This window comes from Gigantopelta aegis, chromosome 10, assembly GCF_016097555.1.
Source record: "Gigantopelta aegis isolate Gae_Host chromosome 10, Gae_host_genome, whole genome shotgun sequence".
Lineage (NCBI taxonomy): Eukaryota > Metazoa > Mollusca > Gastropoda > Neomphalida > Peltospiridae > Gigantopelta > Gigantopelta aegis.
In genome coordinates this window covers 10,899,266-10,920,411 of record NC_054708.1, presented here as the reverse complement: position 1 = coordinate 10,920,411, position 21,146 = coordinate 10,899,266, and the positions used below count along the sequence as shown (strand labels likewise).

The following is a 21,146-nucleotide window of genomic DNA, read 5'->3' as shown; positions in this document are numbered from 1 at the left end:
GATAGCGTTAGTAAAGCAGAAGGTTACAGCAGGCTTACCAGATGTAACATTCAAACTTGTTTCAGCTTCATTCTCCACAGGTTTTCTGTCTGGAAAAAGAAAAAGAAAAAAAGAAAAGAAAAAACATCACATTTTAAATAAACCCTTTTGGGACAAGAAAATCATTAAACTAAACAAAGGCCTTGGTTCTTGACATCTTATATTATCAGAACAACAAAACAATCAGTGTAATAAGATTTATATCACAGCACAAGTCTGAGTCCAAAAGATGTTTTGAGATGACTGACTCTTATCAATCAATGTTACAGTGCACAATAAAAAAAATTTATTGCCCCAGATATTTATATATGAGTCACAATTTGCTAATGTGTTGCACTGTACATTGTTAAATGTGAGGCTGAAATAAATAAAATTATATTGTCTACAAGTGGTGTTATTTCTTTATCCTATAGTGTTTTATTGTAGGATATAGCTGAGACAATGGTTTTGTGATGTTTGAGAAGTTGTTTTTGAAATATCATTTTCTTTCAGCAACTGCCCATTATTTTCAAGCTAAATTTCTGACATAAAAATGTGCACCATCTGGAAGGCCAAAAAACACACATTGTGCATGGCTAAATTCTTAAAATTTGGCACCCCCTTTTAAAAGGCAAGTATAAAGGGTTGACAGTCCACAGGTTTCTTCCAATAAATCATCAGCCATTTTCTTCCTGTTAAAACATTCTTTGAACATAACGTGCGTCAGGTGTGTCTGTCAACTGACAATCGGTCAGAGGCACTATCAAATGTATCATATAACTGAAGATAGAAGAAACAATCCCACTGCACCATGGAAACAAAGTCATCCAAGTAACAGGTAAGAACTTTTGATTACACTCCATCTCAATATAATCATTAAAAAAACATTTCAAAATCAGAATAGTCCACCTCTGTCAAAGAATGACGCACGAAAAGTTAACTGCATTGAATAAGGCAGAGCCACTAAATTGATGACTCATAGGAAAATCCTCCAACAATGGAACTGACGCGTGATCCTTTTCTGTGATGGAGCTAGTGCAATGGCGGTCATTTTTAAAATGCACTCGCTCTGTCAAATTACTAACGAGTGTTAGCACTGACGCACGTTCATCAAAATCAGAAGTAAGTAAATGCACGCTGTCGGGAGTAGTTAAAGATCGTCTGTGTATTATCATTTACAGGTAATGACTTCGGTTGGCGCCGTTCGCACTGATTTTCTTGAAGGCAAGCCAAGGTCCATGCTCACTTTTTATTCGTGCGTCAGTTTTTGACAGATTTCAGATAACGTGCTCTGGATTTGACGTGCATATTCCGTGCGTTGTTGTTTTGTTGACAGAACATTCTTTCTGGATGAAAATGTAGTGATTCTCTAGAACATTGCAGCAAAATTATTTTGTCGGCTTCCATGTTTGGTTATTATCTTGTATCTTCATACAGGGTATTTAGATAGATTTTCATTTTCCATAAAAACGATCGATACGATATTAGGTGACTAACGGAAATACCTCCAGCTTTAATAATTTTCATAGTACAGTCGTATTGAACAAAGCAAAGTAGCAACATTATTAACTTTACTTAGAGACCATCTCAAATCAAAACTATCAATAATGTGTTCTTTAATAACAGCCCAACTGTACAATAAAAAAAGTACCATGCGGTAATGCAACCGTGACCTTGATACACCTATTAAAGGGCAATTAGTGTCCAGTTTTTTTGTTTGTTTTCTTTTGGCGGGGGTGGGGTGGGGTGGGGGGTGGGGGGTGGGTGGTGTGTGTGTGTGTGTGTGTGTTTAGGTGAGATGGTGTGGTGTTGGGTAAACTTAATTGCTTATTTTTGATGATAATAGCTAAGTATTAATCAGATTTTATTATTATTAGCTACCCAAAAATTTAAGGGGGGGGGGGGGGGGGGGGGGGAGTCCAAATCAATTTTTTAAATTTTTTTTTTTTTTTAAATATATTTAATGTATAAATTGTAAAAATTTAAGAGTGAACAATTCGGGATATATATATTATATATAAATTATAATGTAAAAATTAACCAACTTTCCACACGTCGAGCAATTTTTTTAATTTTATTTTTTTAAATATTTATATCCCAGATCAAATAGCAGTCGGGGATGGGAGTCCCAAATCTCTGCTTTACATATCAATAAAAAAACAACAAAAAGTACAAAAGATTAACAAGACAAACAAATAAACATGGAATAATACAAACACACTATTTTAAATTAATAAAATTCAACTTCAGCATCAAGTGATACATGTAAACCTCCTGCTGCTACTACTAGACAAGAAGTAAGTACATGCATTGCTTAGGTCAAACAAAAATGCTACTAGATGCTTGCAGTTTTAGGAAATATTACTATGACTCCTTCTTAACAACTGTAGGGTATTATTCTCATCTATTGTTACTTTTTGTTTAGGGCATCACTTCACCAGTACTACGCTGTGTATTTCTCGAAGACATACTACATTGGTCGTGTCAACTGCTGCAGAAGATGAACAGTATGAGGTCAAGTTCCTTCATAAGATGTATCGGAATGCAGTTTCACATTTCTTCTTGCCAAAGAAACCAGACATAGACACGATTAAGAAGCAAGAGATTTTTCTATGGACCCATTGGAGTGAACAGCACCCCAGATGACTTCACCACTGAAGATGGTGTTCTGAGTGCAGTCATGCAAAGATACACTGAACTTAAGCAAACACTGCATTAATTCTAAGGATGCTTTACTGCCTAGCATTTCTTGTCCTCACAGGTCATCATCAAGTTGAGAATGAGTTAGATTCAGAAAGTGTAATTTGAAAACGAAAAGTGTTTTCCTGTCTTACCTGAATATTTGGTGTCCTTATACCCGGTTGGAGTATTGTAGGCAAAGGCCTATGGCCCCACTATGTTTGGAAAAGTTTATATTCCAATGTTTCCTGTTCCTGTTCTTGTTAGATGGTATCATACTGAACTCCTACAGTTTCCTAGGCCCTCTGATGCTAACTATCTGTCAAATATGATGCACGTTATGAAATAGTCTGTCACAATGATGCACGTTAAGATCATTTCCCTTGCTTAAGTGTCCTTTCAACAGTAGAGAGTTAAGATAAAACATCATATTAAATGGTAGATACAGTTGTTATCAGAGGTTATCATAGGAAAAAACTGAGCTATTCTTGAAAAAGGTACAGTAGTTTTAGGTGAGCCGCTCATTGTTGGCACTTTTCAAAATGTTGATTTATTCTACTCTGATGTATTTTAACCCAATTGCTGGTTTTGTTTCATGTTAGTGTTCAAGCGTTTAACATTTTTGCACCCACATTTGATAAATAAAACTGATAATAATCAGAAAATATGCCTTTTTCTCCATGATTTGTCTGTCAAAAATGATGCACGTTAATCGACTGTTAGTTTAAGAAATTATGAAATTTAGGGGTCTTCTCCAAACGAAGTTATCATCGCCTAATTAAACTTATAAAGGGCATTACCGTAGCTATTGAAAAACCTGGGTAGGGATAGATTTGACACAATTTGAAATTTTAACCCCCATGTCACTGTTTTGTAACACATTAGCATATTGTGACTCATATTGATGTCAGGGTTGGGGCCCTGAAATCATTACCGTACAATAGATACATAAATATAAAGTGCATTCAATAAAATTACTAGTTAACTGAAACAGTCAAATTTGGAGCACAAAATTAATGACAAAATAAATATATAATAAAACAGAGAGAAAAGAAGAAAAGAAATATCCATATTTCCAAATATAGAAAACAAACGTTATTGGCTTTTAGGTTACAAAAAAAAACACCAACAGTATGCGTCTTATATTGGAGTTATTTTCAACTATTAAGGCTAAGTTTAATTTTCTAGAAATCTTTGCCAAGGTGCCCAGTTTTCATCAAACTCTTTATGTGAACAGTTTTTATAGAGTATATATTTCGCTATTTGTAATTTATTTGTAATTACATTTTAATTCCAGTTATATGAAGTATATTCTTTTGAAGTTTTGTTCTATATATATAATGCTGTATAATGACAATAAGCCAATTCACAAATTTATGATTTGTATGTATGCTGCCGAATAGAACCATACTTTTATCAAGCTGAATATATTCGTCTTTTTTTGGCTGTAACCATTGTTCTATAGTTTTCCAAAGTTCACTGACTTTAGGGCAATCATGAAACAAGTGTTGCAATGTTTCTGATTGCCGATTACAAAAGTTACAAGTACTGGAAGCAATATATTCTATTTTATATAAAAATGAATTTGTTGGTATAATCTTGTGTAAAATTTGGTGCTGAAACCATAGTAGAATTGGGTCTTTTAAAATCATAAATGGAAGACTATAATACATTGCCCATTTTGAAGTAGGAAAACAGCATCCTTCACGAGACAGTGCACAATATTTCACAAGAACCGTTGTTATGCAACTTTAAAATCATGTGAACCACCAATAGGTTACGTGGTGAACAAATTACGTCCTAAAATTATAAGTACCATATATCAGTAGTCAATTTGAAAATCAGTTTATTTTTTAAAATACATTTGAACCATCAATGTAGCACAGAACCATAGTTCAAGTGTGTTTGAATTAGGTAGGTGTAACTCATCGGTAACGTGAATATAAACTGACGATCAAAAGAAAGTATACCAATTATTTTTGTTATAAATAAACACAATACACATTCATGGAAGGTTAGATAGGTTCCAGTATTGTTCGTTATAATGCAATCAATGACGAATAGTCGCACATTGCTGCGTTTTGGTGATGTCACACGTGCAAAATGAGTTTATTCATCAAATTTATACTGCACGAGAAACATGATACTCGTGCACGTAAGGGTGTAAAAAAGGGTGCCATTGCTTAGAACATGCCTCAGTCAACAGTAAAACACCAGAGAACATGGCAAGGCTAACTGCTGAAGAAAAAGAGAGAGCTATTGGTATGGTGCAGTTGGGTGCGAGTTATGCCCATGTGGCAAGAATCCTGAATTGCACAAAATTGACGATCACCAGGTTGATACAGCGTTACAGGGTGACTGGCAGGACTGCAGATAGACCATGAAGTGGAAGACCCCGCGTCACAACAGCCAACGAGGACCGCCATCTCCACATCTTACACTTACGTAACAGATTCCTCACTATGATGTCATCTGCAGCGACTGGCCTTGGACGTGTTATCAGTTGTCACACTGTACATCGTCGATTACGACAACATGGTATCAGGGCCTATCGACCATTAAGAAGGATGACATTGACGAGGCAACATCGACTTCGACGTTTACGTTGGGCATGTCAGTTTCAAGGTTGGCAACATTAGAACTGGCAACGTGTACTCTTTTCTGATGAGAGCAGGTTCCAGTTATTCAGAGCTGATGGCAAGACTCAGATATACTGACGTGCAGGAGAGAAAACAGCTCCGTGCTGTGTTCAGGAGACTGAACCATTTGGTGGTGGATCTGTGATGGTTTGGGGCGGTATCTGTGGCCAACAGCAGACAGACCGTATTGTCATTGACGGAAATCTGTCCGACGGGGTCCATGCTTGCATACTTGCACATGGTGGACATACATGCTATTGAAACATGTTCTTTGTGGTCAAATTTATTCACCTTCGTTATGAGTGGTCCTTTATGAAATCGCAATTTCACCCCTAGTGCTGTTGTGAACTGTGATATTATCATTTTATGGGTTTTATCGAGTATACTCGTGTTTATTTATCGCCAAATTATTATACTTTCAAAATATAACATTTGCATCAACTTGTGTTTTGTGTTGTTTTTAATACTTTGAAAAAATAAGTGGTATACTTTCTTTTGATCGTCAGTTTAGTTCACATAATGGAATAAGCGGTTACCCAAGGTTTCACATGACAAAGGAATCCTGCATATTTGATGCAATATTTACCTAAAATACTCCTAAATAAAATCTGTGTGTGCGTCATAAGTAGACACAAAGCTCAAAATGAAAATAACCGAGCGGTTTCACTGGTTCCCAACCGATCAATACGTTTAAGATAACTTAAGTGTAAAAACAGTGTCGAATGCGCGGTCTGTATACAAATACCTGTGAGTTATCAGTTCGCTCTATATGTATAGGGTTTTTTTTTTTTTTTTTTTCCGCTGTCAATCGCTTTTACATTCATTTCTTTTTTAACCCTAAAAATTTTCACAATTCGACTACAAAGAAAGAAAGAAATGTTTTATTTAACGACGCACTCAACACATTTTATTTACGGTTATATGGCGTCAGACATATGGTTAAGGAAAACACAGATTTTGAGAGGACACCCGCTGTCACCACTACATGGACTACTCTTCCGATTAGCAGCAAGGGATCTTTTATTTGCGCTTCCCACAGACTGGATAGCACAAACCATGGCCTTTGTTGAACCAGTTACGGATCACTGGTCGGTGCAAGTGGTTTACACCTACCCATTGAGCCTTGCGGAGCACTCACTCAGGGTTTGGAGTCGGTATCTGGATTAAAAATCCCATGCCTCGACTGGGATCCGAACCCAGTACCTACCAGCCTGTAGACTGATGGCCTGCCACGACGCCGGTCAATTTGACTACAAAGTTTCAGAACAAATATAGTCGAGTGGTTTAACTGGTTCCCAACTGTTTCAATACATTTAACGTAACATGTGTACAAAACAGAATGGCTGATGTAGCATGCCAGTCCCTTTGTCTAAATTTAGATCATCTGCTGCTTACGAATATCAGCCGCGAGTTTTTAGTTCGGTCTACAGTAAATATTTAGTTTTTTGTTTTGTTTTTATTATTGTTCTTTATTGCTTTTAATACATGTAGATGGTTGAGCATATCTCGTAATAGGATTTAGTCATAATTATTCGCTGGTGTAGCAAGTGGGGGTTGATGTGCCCCTCCCACTTTTCTTGATCCAGTAGCAGCTAGCGCCCCCTCTTTTTGGCACCTTGCTATGCCAGTTATTGCGCAGAAGAAGGTATGTTACAAAGCAGTTTAGTATACAGCATTGGGTGACTAAAAGCCAAAGGGTGAATAAAAAGAGAAAAAACCAACAACAAAAATACTAAATTTAGGCTACAAGAGAAAAACAATGAATATATATATATAATATATGTATTATACAGATAGAATACTGGATATAATATATGCATGTAACACAAACAAGACAGTTATTCAAACAATTATGTGATTTAAGAAATATATCATAGATCTATGACTCCCATTTTTAAATGCATGACTCCCAAAATAAACCCTGCGAGTCATGACTCCCATTTCCCAGATGCTAGGTGAAACTCTGGTTACCTAATTAAAACTCACATGAAACGACTTTCAGTTACCTAAGATTTTGAAATAGTGTCCCCTGTGTTACTAATGTTAGGTCAGCATCCTGAGATTTTGAAAACATTCAAATAAAAAGTAATGTTTGCCTAATATTAACAGAAGAAGAATATGGGGTCTTTGTTTTAGGATTCTGCCAGAATCATAAATATATAATATAGACATTTAAGATTCCATTTGATAATTTTATGCTTTGAATCCCAAACCTGGGATTCATGGAAGCTTGGAATCCTACTAAATTTGCAGCTTGATTTGTGGATTCATAATACGATGAGTGCACAACTCCTGTAAAACATCATGAATTCAGAGTTTATCTTTAATTATTATCCACAGTACAGGTACAAATGTTGGGTAATGATATTAGTGGTTAGGACTGGCAGGTTGTGTGTTTGCACTCATCTCTCCAGTCTTGCCGTTTTGAACAGAAATTAGGAGTTAAAATAAAATTGAAATGTTAGTATAAAGTTCTCCTTAATAGCAGCATCCATCGGGCATTTTCTTATTACAATGACCAGTGAAATGTGCTGGTTGTCAGCTTAATTTGGCAAGTCTGTTTGTGTATCAGTTTGACCGAAAGATCTGCTTTGTGATCTCTGTACTTTAATTTGAAGCACAGAACTATACATAATCTATACAAAATTATTTATCAAACCATTACTAAATGTTATCTCAGTTTTATTGATGAAATTTAACTTGATGCATATATCATAAATTGACATACTGTAATTTGAAATCATTCCATAAACACATTATATACTCTCGAGTGCCTAATAAACATAGGGGCTGAATAAGGATAGGGGCTGGAAAATTTTCTAAAATCAATTAAAAGTAGGGTGTGGAATTTTTTTAAAACCCCAATAAGAGTATTGTGTGGAATTAGCATAAAGTCTGGAAATTTAGCTAAAATTTACCAGTAATAAAAACAGAATACAACTGTAGTAAGATCTTGAAAGTATGCATATGTAACTCTGCCTAAGTTTTCTCACTAATTTCTAATAGAGGCTATATGTAAGCATTTGATAAATTAAGAATTGTAATAAGTGTTGGGTGCTGAATTAGCGTAGGGGATTACATTTTTTTCAGATGTAATTACACGTAGGGTGCTGAATAAGCGTAGACACCGACATTTTTTCACAAATTTAATAAACGTAGGTGTATGTTTATTTGGCACTCGAGAGTACACATATATCTATGTCTATATCTATATCTACAGATATATATATATAAGCTTACCATTGTATGCATTTCCAGTTTTGAAAAACTTTGTTATGCATTGCAATCTGAAATTAGAAAAAGTACACACATATTTACACTTTATCTAAATGTAATACTGTTGCATTTTAATTACAATAAGGGTCCATCTAGCTATCTTAGTTTGGTTTGTTTAACGGCAGCACTAAAGCACATTGATTAACTAATCATCGGCTACTGGATGTTAAACATTTGTTAATTCTGACTCGTAGTCATCAGAGGAAACCTGCTACATTTTTTTCTAATGCAGCAAGGGATCTTTTATATGCACTTTCCCATAGACAGAAAAGCACATACCATGGCCTTTTTCCAGTTGTGGTGCACTGGATGGAACGAGAAAAAAAAAAAAAACTGAATGGATCCACTGAGGTGGTTCGATCCTGCGACACAAGCACATTGAGTGACCACTCGACCGACTGAGGTAAATCCCGACCCCTAGGATGTCTTAGATTAACCAGATAACCAATAAGTGTATATTTCACAGTATATTGCTCATGATTAAAACAAATTATTTAACTTTTTTCTCTCACTTTTTAAAAAAATTAAAAACATTATGGGGCTACCACTTTTACTCATGGCTACCAGATTTTCAAAACGTTATGCTCAAGTTACTAATGCTTTACCAACAGTAGTTATTAACCATTTTCACTTCAGCAATAAAATGTATTAAAAATGTTCCATATAATAATTTGTTTTTGTTTACATAAACATTCCAATGGGTATAGACATGTTTATTGGCCAATGACGTCAAAGTACTATGCGCGGCCATATTTAGAATCACATGATGTGTCCGCCATTAAGGGAGTGAAACTCGTATAATAACATGTGAAGGAATTGCATATGGTTGCATTTTCAGTGTTTATTACGTTTTTAGTACATTTTGTGAAAGCAAAACCAGTATGTCGGATAATACAACCTCCTTTAAAGATTGTATATTCGTATCAAAGATGGTGGAAGCATTAATTAAAAATGTAAATAATAAAGCATGTATATATACATGCGAATACAAAAGCATAACACATAATTTAAACTTAAGCAAGCAAATATAATTTCCCTGGACACCTGTATAGCCTAATATATTCAACTGCAAACAATATTTTAGCCTCAGCAGAAGGGGATATCAGATGACCCCCCAACCTAAGCTCCTGTTTTGTTTGTACTTATCTTGGTCATCCCAAGTAAGTGTAAAAAGGGTTCATTTTTGCAATTAACTAGTATATAGAAGATTTGATGATTAATCAAAGGCGCGTTTTCGGGGTAATGTAGTGTTGTATATTTGCGGATGATTAATTTAATTTAATTTTTTTCCAAGAAACAAAAAATAATAATTTTAAATATATATATTTATGTATATATAATAATAAAATAATAACAAATAAATAAATAAATTTTAAAATAATAATTAAAAAACATTCTACAAAATGGGTTGAGGTGCCATTTTTGGTGTCGCCTGCATGTGTGTTACGTCAGTAAATTATTTATTGATCATTTTATTCGCACACATGTAACACCATAATAACTTGTATTTATAAAAAAATATATAAAAAACATAAAAAATAAATAAGAAAGCAATATTTTGCAGTGTGAACTGCACCTCACACCAAACCCATATGATCACACTGGAATATCCCAGTGCTAATAATAGTAACAGCTTAATGATGACATTTAGATCTAAGATCAGTCTTTCTTAAATTTTAAAATGGTACACCAATGTTTTCTATAAACGTACATAACTGAAATATTTTTCTATATTTTAGAATGCATTTAGTAAAGTTTCATTTAATAACCATCAAAATTATTTACACTTACATGTTTAATTTATTTGCTATGCTTTTGTATTGGCATGTATAGGTGCTTTATTATTCATGTTTTTAATCATTCACAGATTTCCACCGACATTGATATGAATATACAATCTTTAAATGAGGTTGAATTATCTGAGAGACTAGGTCTGCTTTTACAAAATGTTAAAAAAACAAAGTCATAAAGAATAAAATTACAAATCAATTCATTTGAAAATAGATATTTTACAAGCTATTCACTGGTGTTAATGAACGTAATGCCCATCTATACTGACATCAAGTTTTAGCGATGGGTGTTCGTAAAATGCGAACAGGACTGGAACGTTTGACAAACTGAATTTATTATTTGAAAAAAAATATGAAACTAAGTTTTTGTCCACTGTACATTATCAGAAATGTATATTTTTTTCATACAGTGGCCTTAAAAATAGAAAATGACAAACTGCATGTGTGCGGTACAATGCTTTTTGTCAATATATGCACCTGAATGCAGCTAAAAATGTTGATCTCTTTCCTGTTTACTGGAGGGTGCTTCACTTTTGTTTACATCCACATTGTTGATTTTTTACATTAATTGATTGCAATCTATTTTGTGTCATATATCGTAACTTTAAAACATAGAATAGTATTTCCTAACTATTGTATTCATGCTTTTGCTGTTATGTGAATGTAGTTTGGTACGTTGATGGTACTCTTTCAAAACAAATTATGCATATGTGAGTGTTAAAAACTAACACTTAGGTGTTGTTGTTTTTTTAAATTTATTAATTAAAATAAATTATTTTTGTTAATTAAATATGAAATATGTTACTTGTGTTTTTGTAAAGTATTACTGTTACTGCACTGCTCTGAATTTATGGTTTATCATATATCAAGTTGTTTGATTTTAAAGATATACTTTTTATATGGCTGTAGCCTTAGAATATGCTCATGAGTCATGTTATAATTAGTAAGAAGGCCTCAGGGGAGAATAGTCTAGAACTAATTGAGCTACCTTCTATAAATAAATTTATTATCAATATTACTATTTATTATTATTATTATTATTATTATGGAATCCTGCTAAATTCGCTGCCTGATTTTACAATAATAATAATTAAAAAACCCCAAGTTAGCTGATAATATACAATACCTTAGTCAAGTAAATCTGACTGACAGCATCTAAAAAAATATCTGCCCAATAACAGCTATGTTGAAATACCTTCGGGAATCCCAACTTGTGAATTCCCCCCGACCCACTCATTGACTCGAAACACAGTTCAACACTACGAGTACCAGGTCGCACAACCGAAAGTTATAATCAATTAAAACCTATACTCAAAAGACAGAGAAATTCACCCATATTGTACTTTTCTTTTCATTATTTCAAAAACATATAAAACTGATATTTCTTCTGCGTCGTCATAATGCTTTTTCACAAATCACATGACTATTTGACAAAGTCTCTTCTGCCGCCATACTTGACTGGTCATTTGTTGGTTAGTTGTAATTTCCTCCAAAGCGTGACAGTAAATGTGGGACTTTCAGAATGTGAAAGGGGGAAATGGGCATAGTTTATCGAAGTTTATCTTGATGAACTAGTCCTGCAACTATAAGTAATATTCTTGGCTCAAGTAACAAACCCTAGTTGCAGAGTAATTAACATCTAAGGAACTTACTATTGATTCCACTGGTAGAGTACTTTCATTCATTTCAACTAATTTGTGTGGCTATATCCAATTAAGGTTCAAGCACCATGTCCTGGGCACACACCTCAGCTATATGGGCTGTCTGTCCAGGACAGTAGATTACTTGTTAGCTAGTGCTTAGTGAGAGACAAGAGGGTATAGTGATTTTGTCCACTGAGTCATTAACTCACTCTAGGTGAGAGCCGGTACTGGGCTGCGAACCCAGTACCTACCAGCTTTATATCCGATGGCTTAACCACGATTCCACCAAGGCTGATTGTAGAGTATTTTCCTGTGGTGCCATTATCGATCGCACCTGGATTTTTTCTGGTCCGAACTAATGGTCCATCAAAGGCTGTGCTGTGCTATCTTTTGTAAAGTTAAGCTAGCTGTTTGGCGACGGCAAGTTTCCCCCACCCCCATCTCTCTTTGTGTGGCCCAGTGGTAAAGATCTCACCTGATATCACCTGGGCCCATTGGGGTATTTCTCCTTCCAGACCGTGCACTACAACTGATATATCAAAAGTCGTGTATGTCCTATCCTGTTTGTGGGATGATGCATATAAAAGATCTCTTGATACTAATGGAAAAATGTAGCTGGTTTTCTCTCTAAAACTATGTCAAAATTATCGAATGTTTGACATCCAGTAGCTGATGATAAATAAATCAATGTGCTCTAATGGTGTCATTAAACAAAAGAAACTTTAACTCTCTCGGTCTCTCCCTTTTCCGCTTAGTACAAGTGTTGAAATAATCATGTCAGACCCTGCATTTCCATAGCTTAAAATGTGCTGTTAGACAAATATCCCTTTTGTTTACTACTTTAAGTTTGTTGTATAATGACACCACTAGAGCACATTGATTTATTAATCATTAACTGTTGGATGTCAAACATTTGGTAATTTTTTACTCTTAGTCTTAGAGGAAAGCCACTACATGCCAGTTGTGCACTGGTTTGAACAGGATAGAACCCAATCAATTATTTATGACTAATGTGCAACAGTATTTCAGTCCTATGGTAGTCTGCCACAAATCTTGTGAACATGGCTCCACTGAGAAGATAAAGTGAATGTTGGATTTTATACAGATATATACTCTTCAAAAAAAGAAACGCAAAAGGGTACAAATGGGTTATAACTCCGATTTTATGTTTCCTACCGGTTCATGCTTTGTGAATATAAGGTCATTGCATGTCCCAAACACATTCCCACGGTTACATTCGATAAAACGCAGCTACTGTACAATAAAGTTCCAAAATGTGAATATTCGCAAAAACGCAGCCACGTGCAAACCATGTCATCACTGCACGTGCGTTGTCTGCACGTGCAACATGAACACCGACAGTATAAAAGTGCAGGGTGTTCGCTTGCCTGGCCTCTGTATCTGGCCGACAGTTGACAATCCAGGACATGCCACGTCTCAGTGAACCGCAGAGAAACAATGCCATCGGCCGACTAGACGCAGGCGAATCCAGAACGGCCGTTGCCAGGGCATTCCATGTGTCCCCAAGCACCATCTCCAGACTGTGGGACCGTTACCAGCAACATGGATCAACACGTGACCTCCCTAGATCCGGTCGACCACGGGTCACTACCCCCGGGCAGGACCGCTACATCCGGGTACGCCACCTTCGGGAACGATTGACTACTGCCACCTCCACAGCCGCAGCAATACCAGGTTTGCGCAGGATATCCGACCAGACCGTACGGAACCGCCTACGTGAGGTAGGAATTCGTGCCAGACGTCCAGTTCGAGGTGTCATCTTAACACCACAACACCGTCGACTCCGACTGCAGTGGTGCCAGATTCATCGACAATGGCCTCAACTGCGATGGAGACAGGTGTGGTTCAGTGACGAGTCCCGATTTCTGCTCCGACGTCATGATGGAAGATGTCGCGTGTATAGGCGTCGTGGTGAACGTTATGCGGCAAACTGCGTGCAGGAAGTGGACAGATTCGGCGGGGGTAGTGTCATGGTGTGGGCAGCCATCTCACACACTGGCAGAACTGACCTGGTCCACGTGCAGGGCAACCTGAATGCACAGGGCTACATTGACCAGATCCTCCGGCCACACATCGTTCCAGTTATGGCCAACGCCAACGCAGTGTTCCAACATGACAACGCCAGGCCTCACACAGCACGTCTCACAACGGCTTTCCTACAGAACAACAACATTAATGTCCTTCCTTGGCCATCGATATCACCGGATTTGAACCCAATTGAGCATCTATGGGACGAGTTGGACCGACGCCTCCGACAGCGACAACCACAGCCCCAGACCCTGCCCGAGCTGGTAGCAGCCTTGCAGGCCGAGTGGGCCACCATCCCCCGGGACGTCATCCGTACTCTGGTTGCTTCAATGGGCAGGCGGTGCCAGGCAGTTGTCAACACACGCGGAGGCCACACCCGGTATTGACTCCAGATGACCTTGACCTTGGTGGTGTGTCCTATCACTTACTCACAATGGACTAGAGTGAATTGTGAACAATCCTGCAACATTTGGTAATTATCGGACTCACCATTCAATAATTAAATCAATTCTCCAAATGTTACGACAATGTGGTTTTGCGTTTCTTCTTTTGAAGAGTATATAATGGCTAGCTCTGGTCCAAGTTTTTACCTGAAGTGCAATGCCTTGTAGGAAAGAAAGAAAGAAAGAAAGAAAGAAAGAAAAGTTTTATTTAACGATGCACTCAACACATTTTATTTACGGTTATATGGCATCAGACATATGGTTAAGGACCACACAGATTTTGAGAGGAAACCTGCTGTCGCCACTACATGGGCTACTCTTTCCGATTAGCAGCAAGGGATCCAAACCCATTACCTACCAGCATGTAGACCGATGGCCTAACCACGACGCCACCGAGGCCAGTTGCCTTGTAGGACTGGACACACTTGGTGGATCTAGTGATGTCCCATGATCAATATATAAAAAGAGCTGGGGTGGGTGGCTCATTTCAGAGTTTGAGCAAGAACTGTAGGGACAGGGCCCGAAATGTAAACAGATGACTAGAGCACATTCCAAACAGGCCTGAAGTGAGATGATGTCATTCTGTATCATAATGCCTGCCTAGAAAGATGAACTATTAATATCATAGTGACCTACATGCAAATTAGTGTCCCAGAGATCTGATGATTTTTCAAGAGATTTATTGATAAAAACAATCCCCTGTTCAATGATGGACCATGACAATGCTGAGCAGAAACTTTGAAGGGTTTCCGAGAATGCTCATTGAAGAATACCGGATTGTGAATCCTGCTTAATTTCAACAAACAGAATTACTGAAATATGCAATTTCAAATATTTCTGGTCATTCTTGGGTACCAAAAATATCCTCCTCCCCCCACACTCCTGAGAAGAACCCAGTGGTACAAGACACAAACTTCCCAAAAAGCCTGACAAGATACAGATGTTTGTGAAGATCTGACCTCCAATGTTTAAGCCCATTGCCCTATTTCTCACTCCAGCAAGTGCACCACGACTGGTACATCAAAGGCTGTTGTATGTGCTATCCTGTCTGTGGGATGGTGCATATAAAAGATCCTTTGCTGCTAATAAAAAAAAAAAGTAGCCCATGAAGTGGCGATGGTGGGTTTCTTCTCTCAATATCTTTGTGGTCCTTAACAGTGTGTCCTTAACCATATATAAAATATGTTGAGTGTGTCATTAAATAAAACAAACTTTTTCTTCCAATGTTTAAAATTCTCAGGTTCTTTTGCATAGCCACCAAAAGTAAATAGCCAGTTCTTGAGATACACCACACAAATTCACTCTCACTCACTCACTCACTCACTCACTCACTCACTCACACACACACACACAACCATTAAATTAAATTTTATTTTTAAAAACAAAATTCATTTTCTGTTTTCCTGCTTGGAAGACTGATGAAATTTTATTTTTGCTAATTGAAAAACAGTTGTGTATGGAATGCTATATATTGAGATTCTGCATGCTCCAAATATGGTTGGGTATGCTTTCTTTTATAAAACTCAGTATTTTTTTCATTTGTAAATGTGTTATTTAATTGTGTTATTGTAATTTGATGGAACAGATTTTGAATCAGTTCTCTTAGAAAACTAGCAAGTTGGCATGATTAACACTGTAATCTCAAGCAAAATCATTGGGTTTTTTTTTTTATTGGTCTATCAAGACCTTAAGATACCATTAAATTTTAAACAAAGGTGAGGGTCAGGTCAGGTCAGGTCATAGTTTTTTTTTTAACATGCACATTCAGAACAAGCTTTGTAGCACATGCCTGTCAAGGGCGCAGGTGTTGACTTTCAGCCCAGCTCTTCCAACCAGGACAGGAAAAGGGATGAGGGTTCTGGGGTTTAGTATTTATATCTGTGGTGTACAAATTGGATTAATATGCTGCAGGTAGGAGTTTTAGCCACATATGTTACTGTGGTTGTCTATGGGATTTGATTTGGTCGTATATACCCTATAACTGCACCTCATTGACTGCACAACCATAAACAAACCTAATATAAAAAATACAACGGGAAACTTCAATATTGTATCAGGTTTATATTCATAACATGTAAACCAACATGACAAGTACAAGTTGTACATAAGCTTTCTGGTATTACCAAATAACTAGGATCACTTGTTGATCATGTTAGCTTACTTTCACAAGGTATACAAAAATGGTATTGGATAGTACACAGTGTTCAAGAAAAGATGAAAAGCATTAACAACAAGCATTCTGTGAGTACTGCTAAACCAATACATGTTCCTTACCAGGCCCAACACATTTTGTTATGCATTCAAGGGCCATAACTCTGTGTAAATCACAACAAAAGTCAAACCTGATAAGCAACGGTTCATAATAAACCTATGCACAAAATTTTAGCTCAGTATTTTGAGGCAGTGCCAAAAAGTCCAGAAAACACTTTTTATTTGTATCTCATAAATTAATGTAACTCAAAACAGGTAAATCACCATGAAAATCAAACAGTACATGATAATGCCACATACAAAATTTCAGGTCAGTATCTTGAGGCATTATGAGAAAAGTCTGGAAAACCATATGCAGGACAGACAGATGGACGGACAGACAGGTAGGCTGGAGACGGAACCTATAGTCCACTCCGGTTGGACCGGTAATGGACTAACAAAAGGTTCACCTCAACCCACATATTTATGTCTTGCAGAATGAGCTACAGAACACTTCCCAAGCCATTTTTATTATATTGTCACAACTTACACACTTTAATACATACCATTACCCCACTACGAGGTGAATTCTGATCCTAAAACAAATGTATATATATAATTAAGCACTAATTAAAAATGTATGGATTTATCATTTAAGTCGGTCATCCAACAAACCTCCCTCATCTAACCATTCACAGAGAAGAATCAGCCCCCACCATAAGTTACTTCTCAAACCACTCCTTCACAAATGAGTTAACAAGCATTGGTTAAGATTTGTGGATGTTCTTATAAAACCAAATGCAAATGCTTAATAACATCACACACACACCAATTGTATAGCCTTGCTGTGGCATTAGAATCGCAGACTCTAAAAGTTGTATAAGCACCAGGTCTGGTCACTGTGTTAAGAAAAAAAGGTTAGTGGCATTACATTTTCCCATTGCACGCTTCACTCACATTGAAGTTGATGCCAAGATATGCACTCTGGTCCTACCAGCCTTAACTACAAAGTCACCAAGACCAATACGATCTAACTATATTTTCTTCTTATTTATTAAAAATCAGAAATAACAATTTGATATTTCATAATGCCTATTAAAGAACATCTTCTGATCACATCACTGATTCAGTTTCTAACAAAAAGTGTAGAACACTTTAATAACAAGTCAGAATCCTTTTGTTATCAAATATCATTTATTTTTTAATATATTTATACAAGTGATTGAAACATGCCCAAACAAGTAAATCTCATTGATCATTCAACTTTAAATGTCTTGTTTCCCCCATGCACTTGCACATTGATACTTGTACAGTAGTCACATAGTGTGATGAATATTTAAATATGCACAATACTTTACACATACGTTATTGTATAGTGGATATTATAATCATGGTTTTATATAAAAAGTCTGCCATTAAATGATTAAATCACCTGACTCACAACATAAGCCCCATTTCCCATACAACCAAAAACAGGTTTTGTTCATTCTTATCCAAATGATCTTTCTCTCCTCCCAACAAAATGTTATTATCCACTAAACATTATTTTATCCTATAATTGTCCTTTTTGGTATGGTTTTGGAAGATACATTAAGTTCGATGACATTCACTTTTTGCATCCTTGTTATGGCTTCATAACAATAAATATAACATATCCAATGGTAATTTTTTGATATGATATATTTGACAAAAGGTACTTTTATTTCTTTAATCTTTTAAAATTTAAGCTTAATGTGTTGTCAAGAGTTATAAAAAATAAAAACATACTGACCTCTAAACAGAAATGTCTGCTCGTTATAGAATTTTGACAGGGGTCAAGGTTAGTAGACTAGTTTAAATTTTAATGTGGCAATTCAATGTAATAATACAGCTTAGTGTGAATATTAATGACGCCAGTATTCCATTTACATCACTTCACATCTCCTTACAATAACAATAAACTGGATACATGACGTTTCCATTTTTAGAACACTGAAAAAATTCCAATGTAAAATTTACGATTGAAATATTTTTGTTTGAACATTACTAATGCACCTGAATGTGTTTAAAGAAAATCTTGTAATTAAAAAATTGTACGACTTACAAAATATGGATTTCAAATCAAATTATGGTGAGATATGCTATATTTATTGTGCACAAAGTCAAAACAAGGATGCGAAAAGTGACTGTTGTCGACCGTAGAACATGTTCATAATATGCCAATTTTAAACAAGCAGTATCAATTCTGGTACAGACGTTGCAAGCCCTGTAATTCCCCACGGCAATCAGCAATGCTGTTAAGGTTTTAATTCTCCCAATCACTTTTTTTGCTGTGGACTATATTCATATTTTTTGCACAGCATGTTGTGGTTTTTTTGCTGTAGACATTTTCTTAATTGCAGGGGCTGAATTGTTCCATCAGGGTTATAACATTCAAGCATTGAAATCAAAAGCTTTCAAACATTTTTATGTTAAACGTTTTAACAGGCCATTACCCAATTTGACACAAAATGATATCTGATGCAATAATGTACCCTATTTTGATCATATGCATTTAACATTTTTGTACAAACCTTGCACATAATTTTAATTGTTTAAGTGACATAATTTTAATTGTTTAAGTGACAACCATGAGCTGTGTTCATGACACATACAGCAAGAGTTGCAGGATATGCTTCCCACCTGGAACAATCAGTATGTGCAGAAAATAGAGCCTGTAGTTCTGGGACCCGTTCCACGAAATGATCTTAGTGCTAGGATAACCTTAAGTGTACAATCTTAGCACCAAGATTGCTTAGTAAAATGAGGCCCAGATTTGCTTTGTCAGACTTAGGAGTGGCAGTTCCTTAAGTGTATATGGTGGCTATGCACTTGAGGTGGTCTTAGTGTCAAGATCGCTTAGTAAAACAAGGTCCAGATTTGCTGTGCCAGACTTAGGAGTGGCAGTCCCTTTAAGTGTAGGTCTATATGGTGGCTATGCACTTAAGGTGGTCTTAGTGCCAAGATTGCTTATTAAAACAGGGCCCAGATTTGTTTTGCCAGACTTAGGATTGGCAGTCCCTTAAGTGTATATGGTGGCTATGCACTTAAGGTGGTCTTAATACCAAGATCGCTTAGTAAAACAAGGTCCAGATTTGTTAAGCCAGACCTAGCAGTTGCAGTCCTCCTGCAAACAAAGTAAGAAAACAAATGTATGGTCATGCTGTTGAATATTTGTCCTATAGACAAAACACCGGACAATAATTCAGAAGTTGAAACCATCAACACTTTGTCCAAATGTCCTTTATGTCTGGAGAATAGATAAAAGCTAGAATGTGTAATTGGTTTTGTATCTCAAGACTCATAAATTAGGACAATACAAAAAGGAGCAGAAAAACAACAATAATAATATACTAAAACATGACTTTCAACAGATATAAAAAAAAATCCCCAACAACTAAAATACAAGTAACAAAAGCAATAACTCAAGAGAGATTGTCAAATAGGTTTAACATACATATACACACATATTGACCACCTTCCGACTTGAATAACTTTACAGTTAAGACTCAATAAAATAGGCATTCTGTACTTCGTCTAATTTGTTCCTAATGTGGGATCATCGTAGCTTCTAAAACTAATCATCTTCAATACTGTGCAACCTCACATTTGTTTGTTTGTTTGTTGTTTTTATAATGTACAATATAATCTTTCATATGATATGCATGGGCATATAACTGAAACGTTTTACTCTTCAAACTAACCCAACTGCTATGATAGTCAGCACTTTTCAGAAACAAAAGTCATTCTAAGTGAAAAGTCATTCTCAGTCCTGATGCACCAAGTCATCTGAGATACATGCAGACATCTTTCCAGATGGCGTTAAGAAGCTCATACACTGATACCGAATTGTAATCACACATCAAAATCAAATTAAATATATAGTTAAATAAAAACACCTTATAATGCCAAGCATGCACAATTGCATAGATAATTATTATGACTTTTGTATGCTCATATACATGTGCAAGTATGTCCATATTATATAAATATGTGAGGAATAAATAATATTTTAATATATATATATATATATTAAACAATTCTTTCAAAGGATATATTAAATAATTTACAATAATTTAATTTTATCGGTTACATCAAGAAAAAAAAAAAAAAGGTTCTGTAAAAGAAAAGAACGTTTAATGAGATTTTATGACTTTGCATTTGAGACTGAGAGGTACGGTAAGTCTTTTTTTTAATATCCGGACATGGTGTTACATTTTGCAAAAGACTGTAATGATCGACTGGATGTTCTAAATCAAAACTTGAAAATGCAAAGAAACCCCCCCCCCCCCACTCCCCCTCAAAAAAAAAAAACCTGAAAAAAAAGCATGTTCTTCAGTTCCAATACTTGTTATCTATGCCAACTGCTGGGGAAAGTAATTAATTGTAATAAAAAACTGT

The 21,146-nt window shown here is 36.0% G+C and overlaps 1 protein-coding gene across 1 annotated transcript in view; it reads right to left on the bottom strand.

The window, feature by feature from the left end:
* The window catches only part of LOC121384115, a 64,730-nt gene extending 52,881 nt beyond the window's left edge, over positions 1-11,849 (bottom strand). Inside the window, exons 1-3 of the mRNA XM_041514353.1 lie at positions 11,735-11,849; positions 8,577-8,623; positions 39-89 (exon numbers count right to left, since the gene is read on the bottom strand). Of these exons, the coding sequence (XP_041370287.1) occupies positions 39-89; positions 8,577-8,623; positions 11,735-11,757 (121 nt within the window). The 5' untranslated portion in view covers positions 11,758-11,849. The remainder of the gene's footprint in view (positions 1-38; positions 90-8,576; positions 8,624-11,734) is intronic.
* Between the last annotated feature and the right edge of the window lie 9,297 nt (positions 11,850-21,146).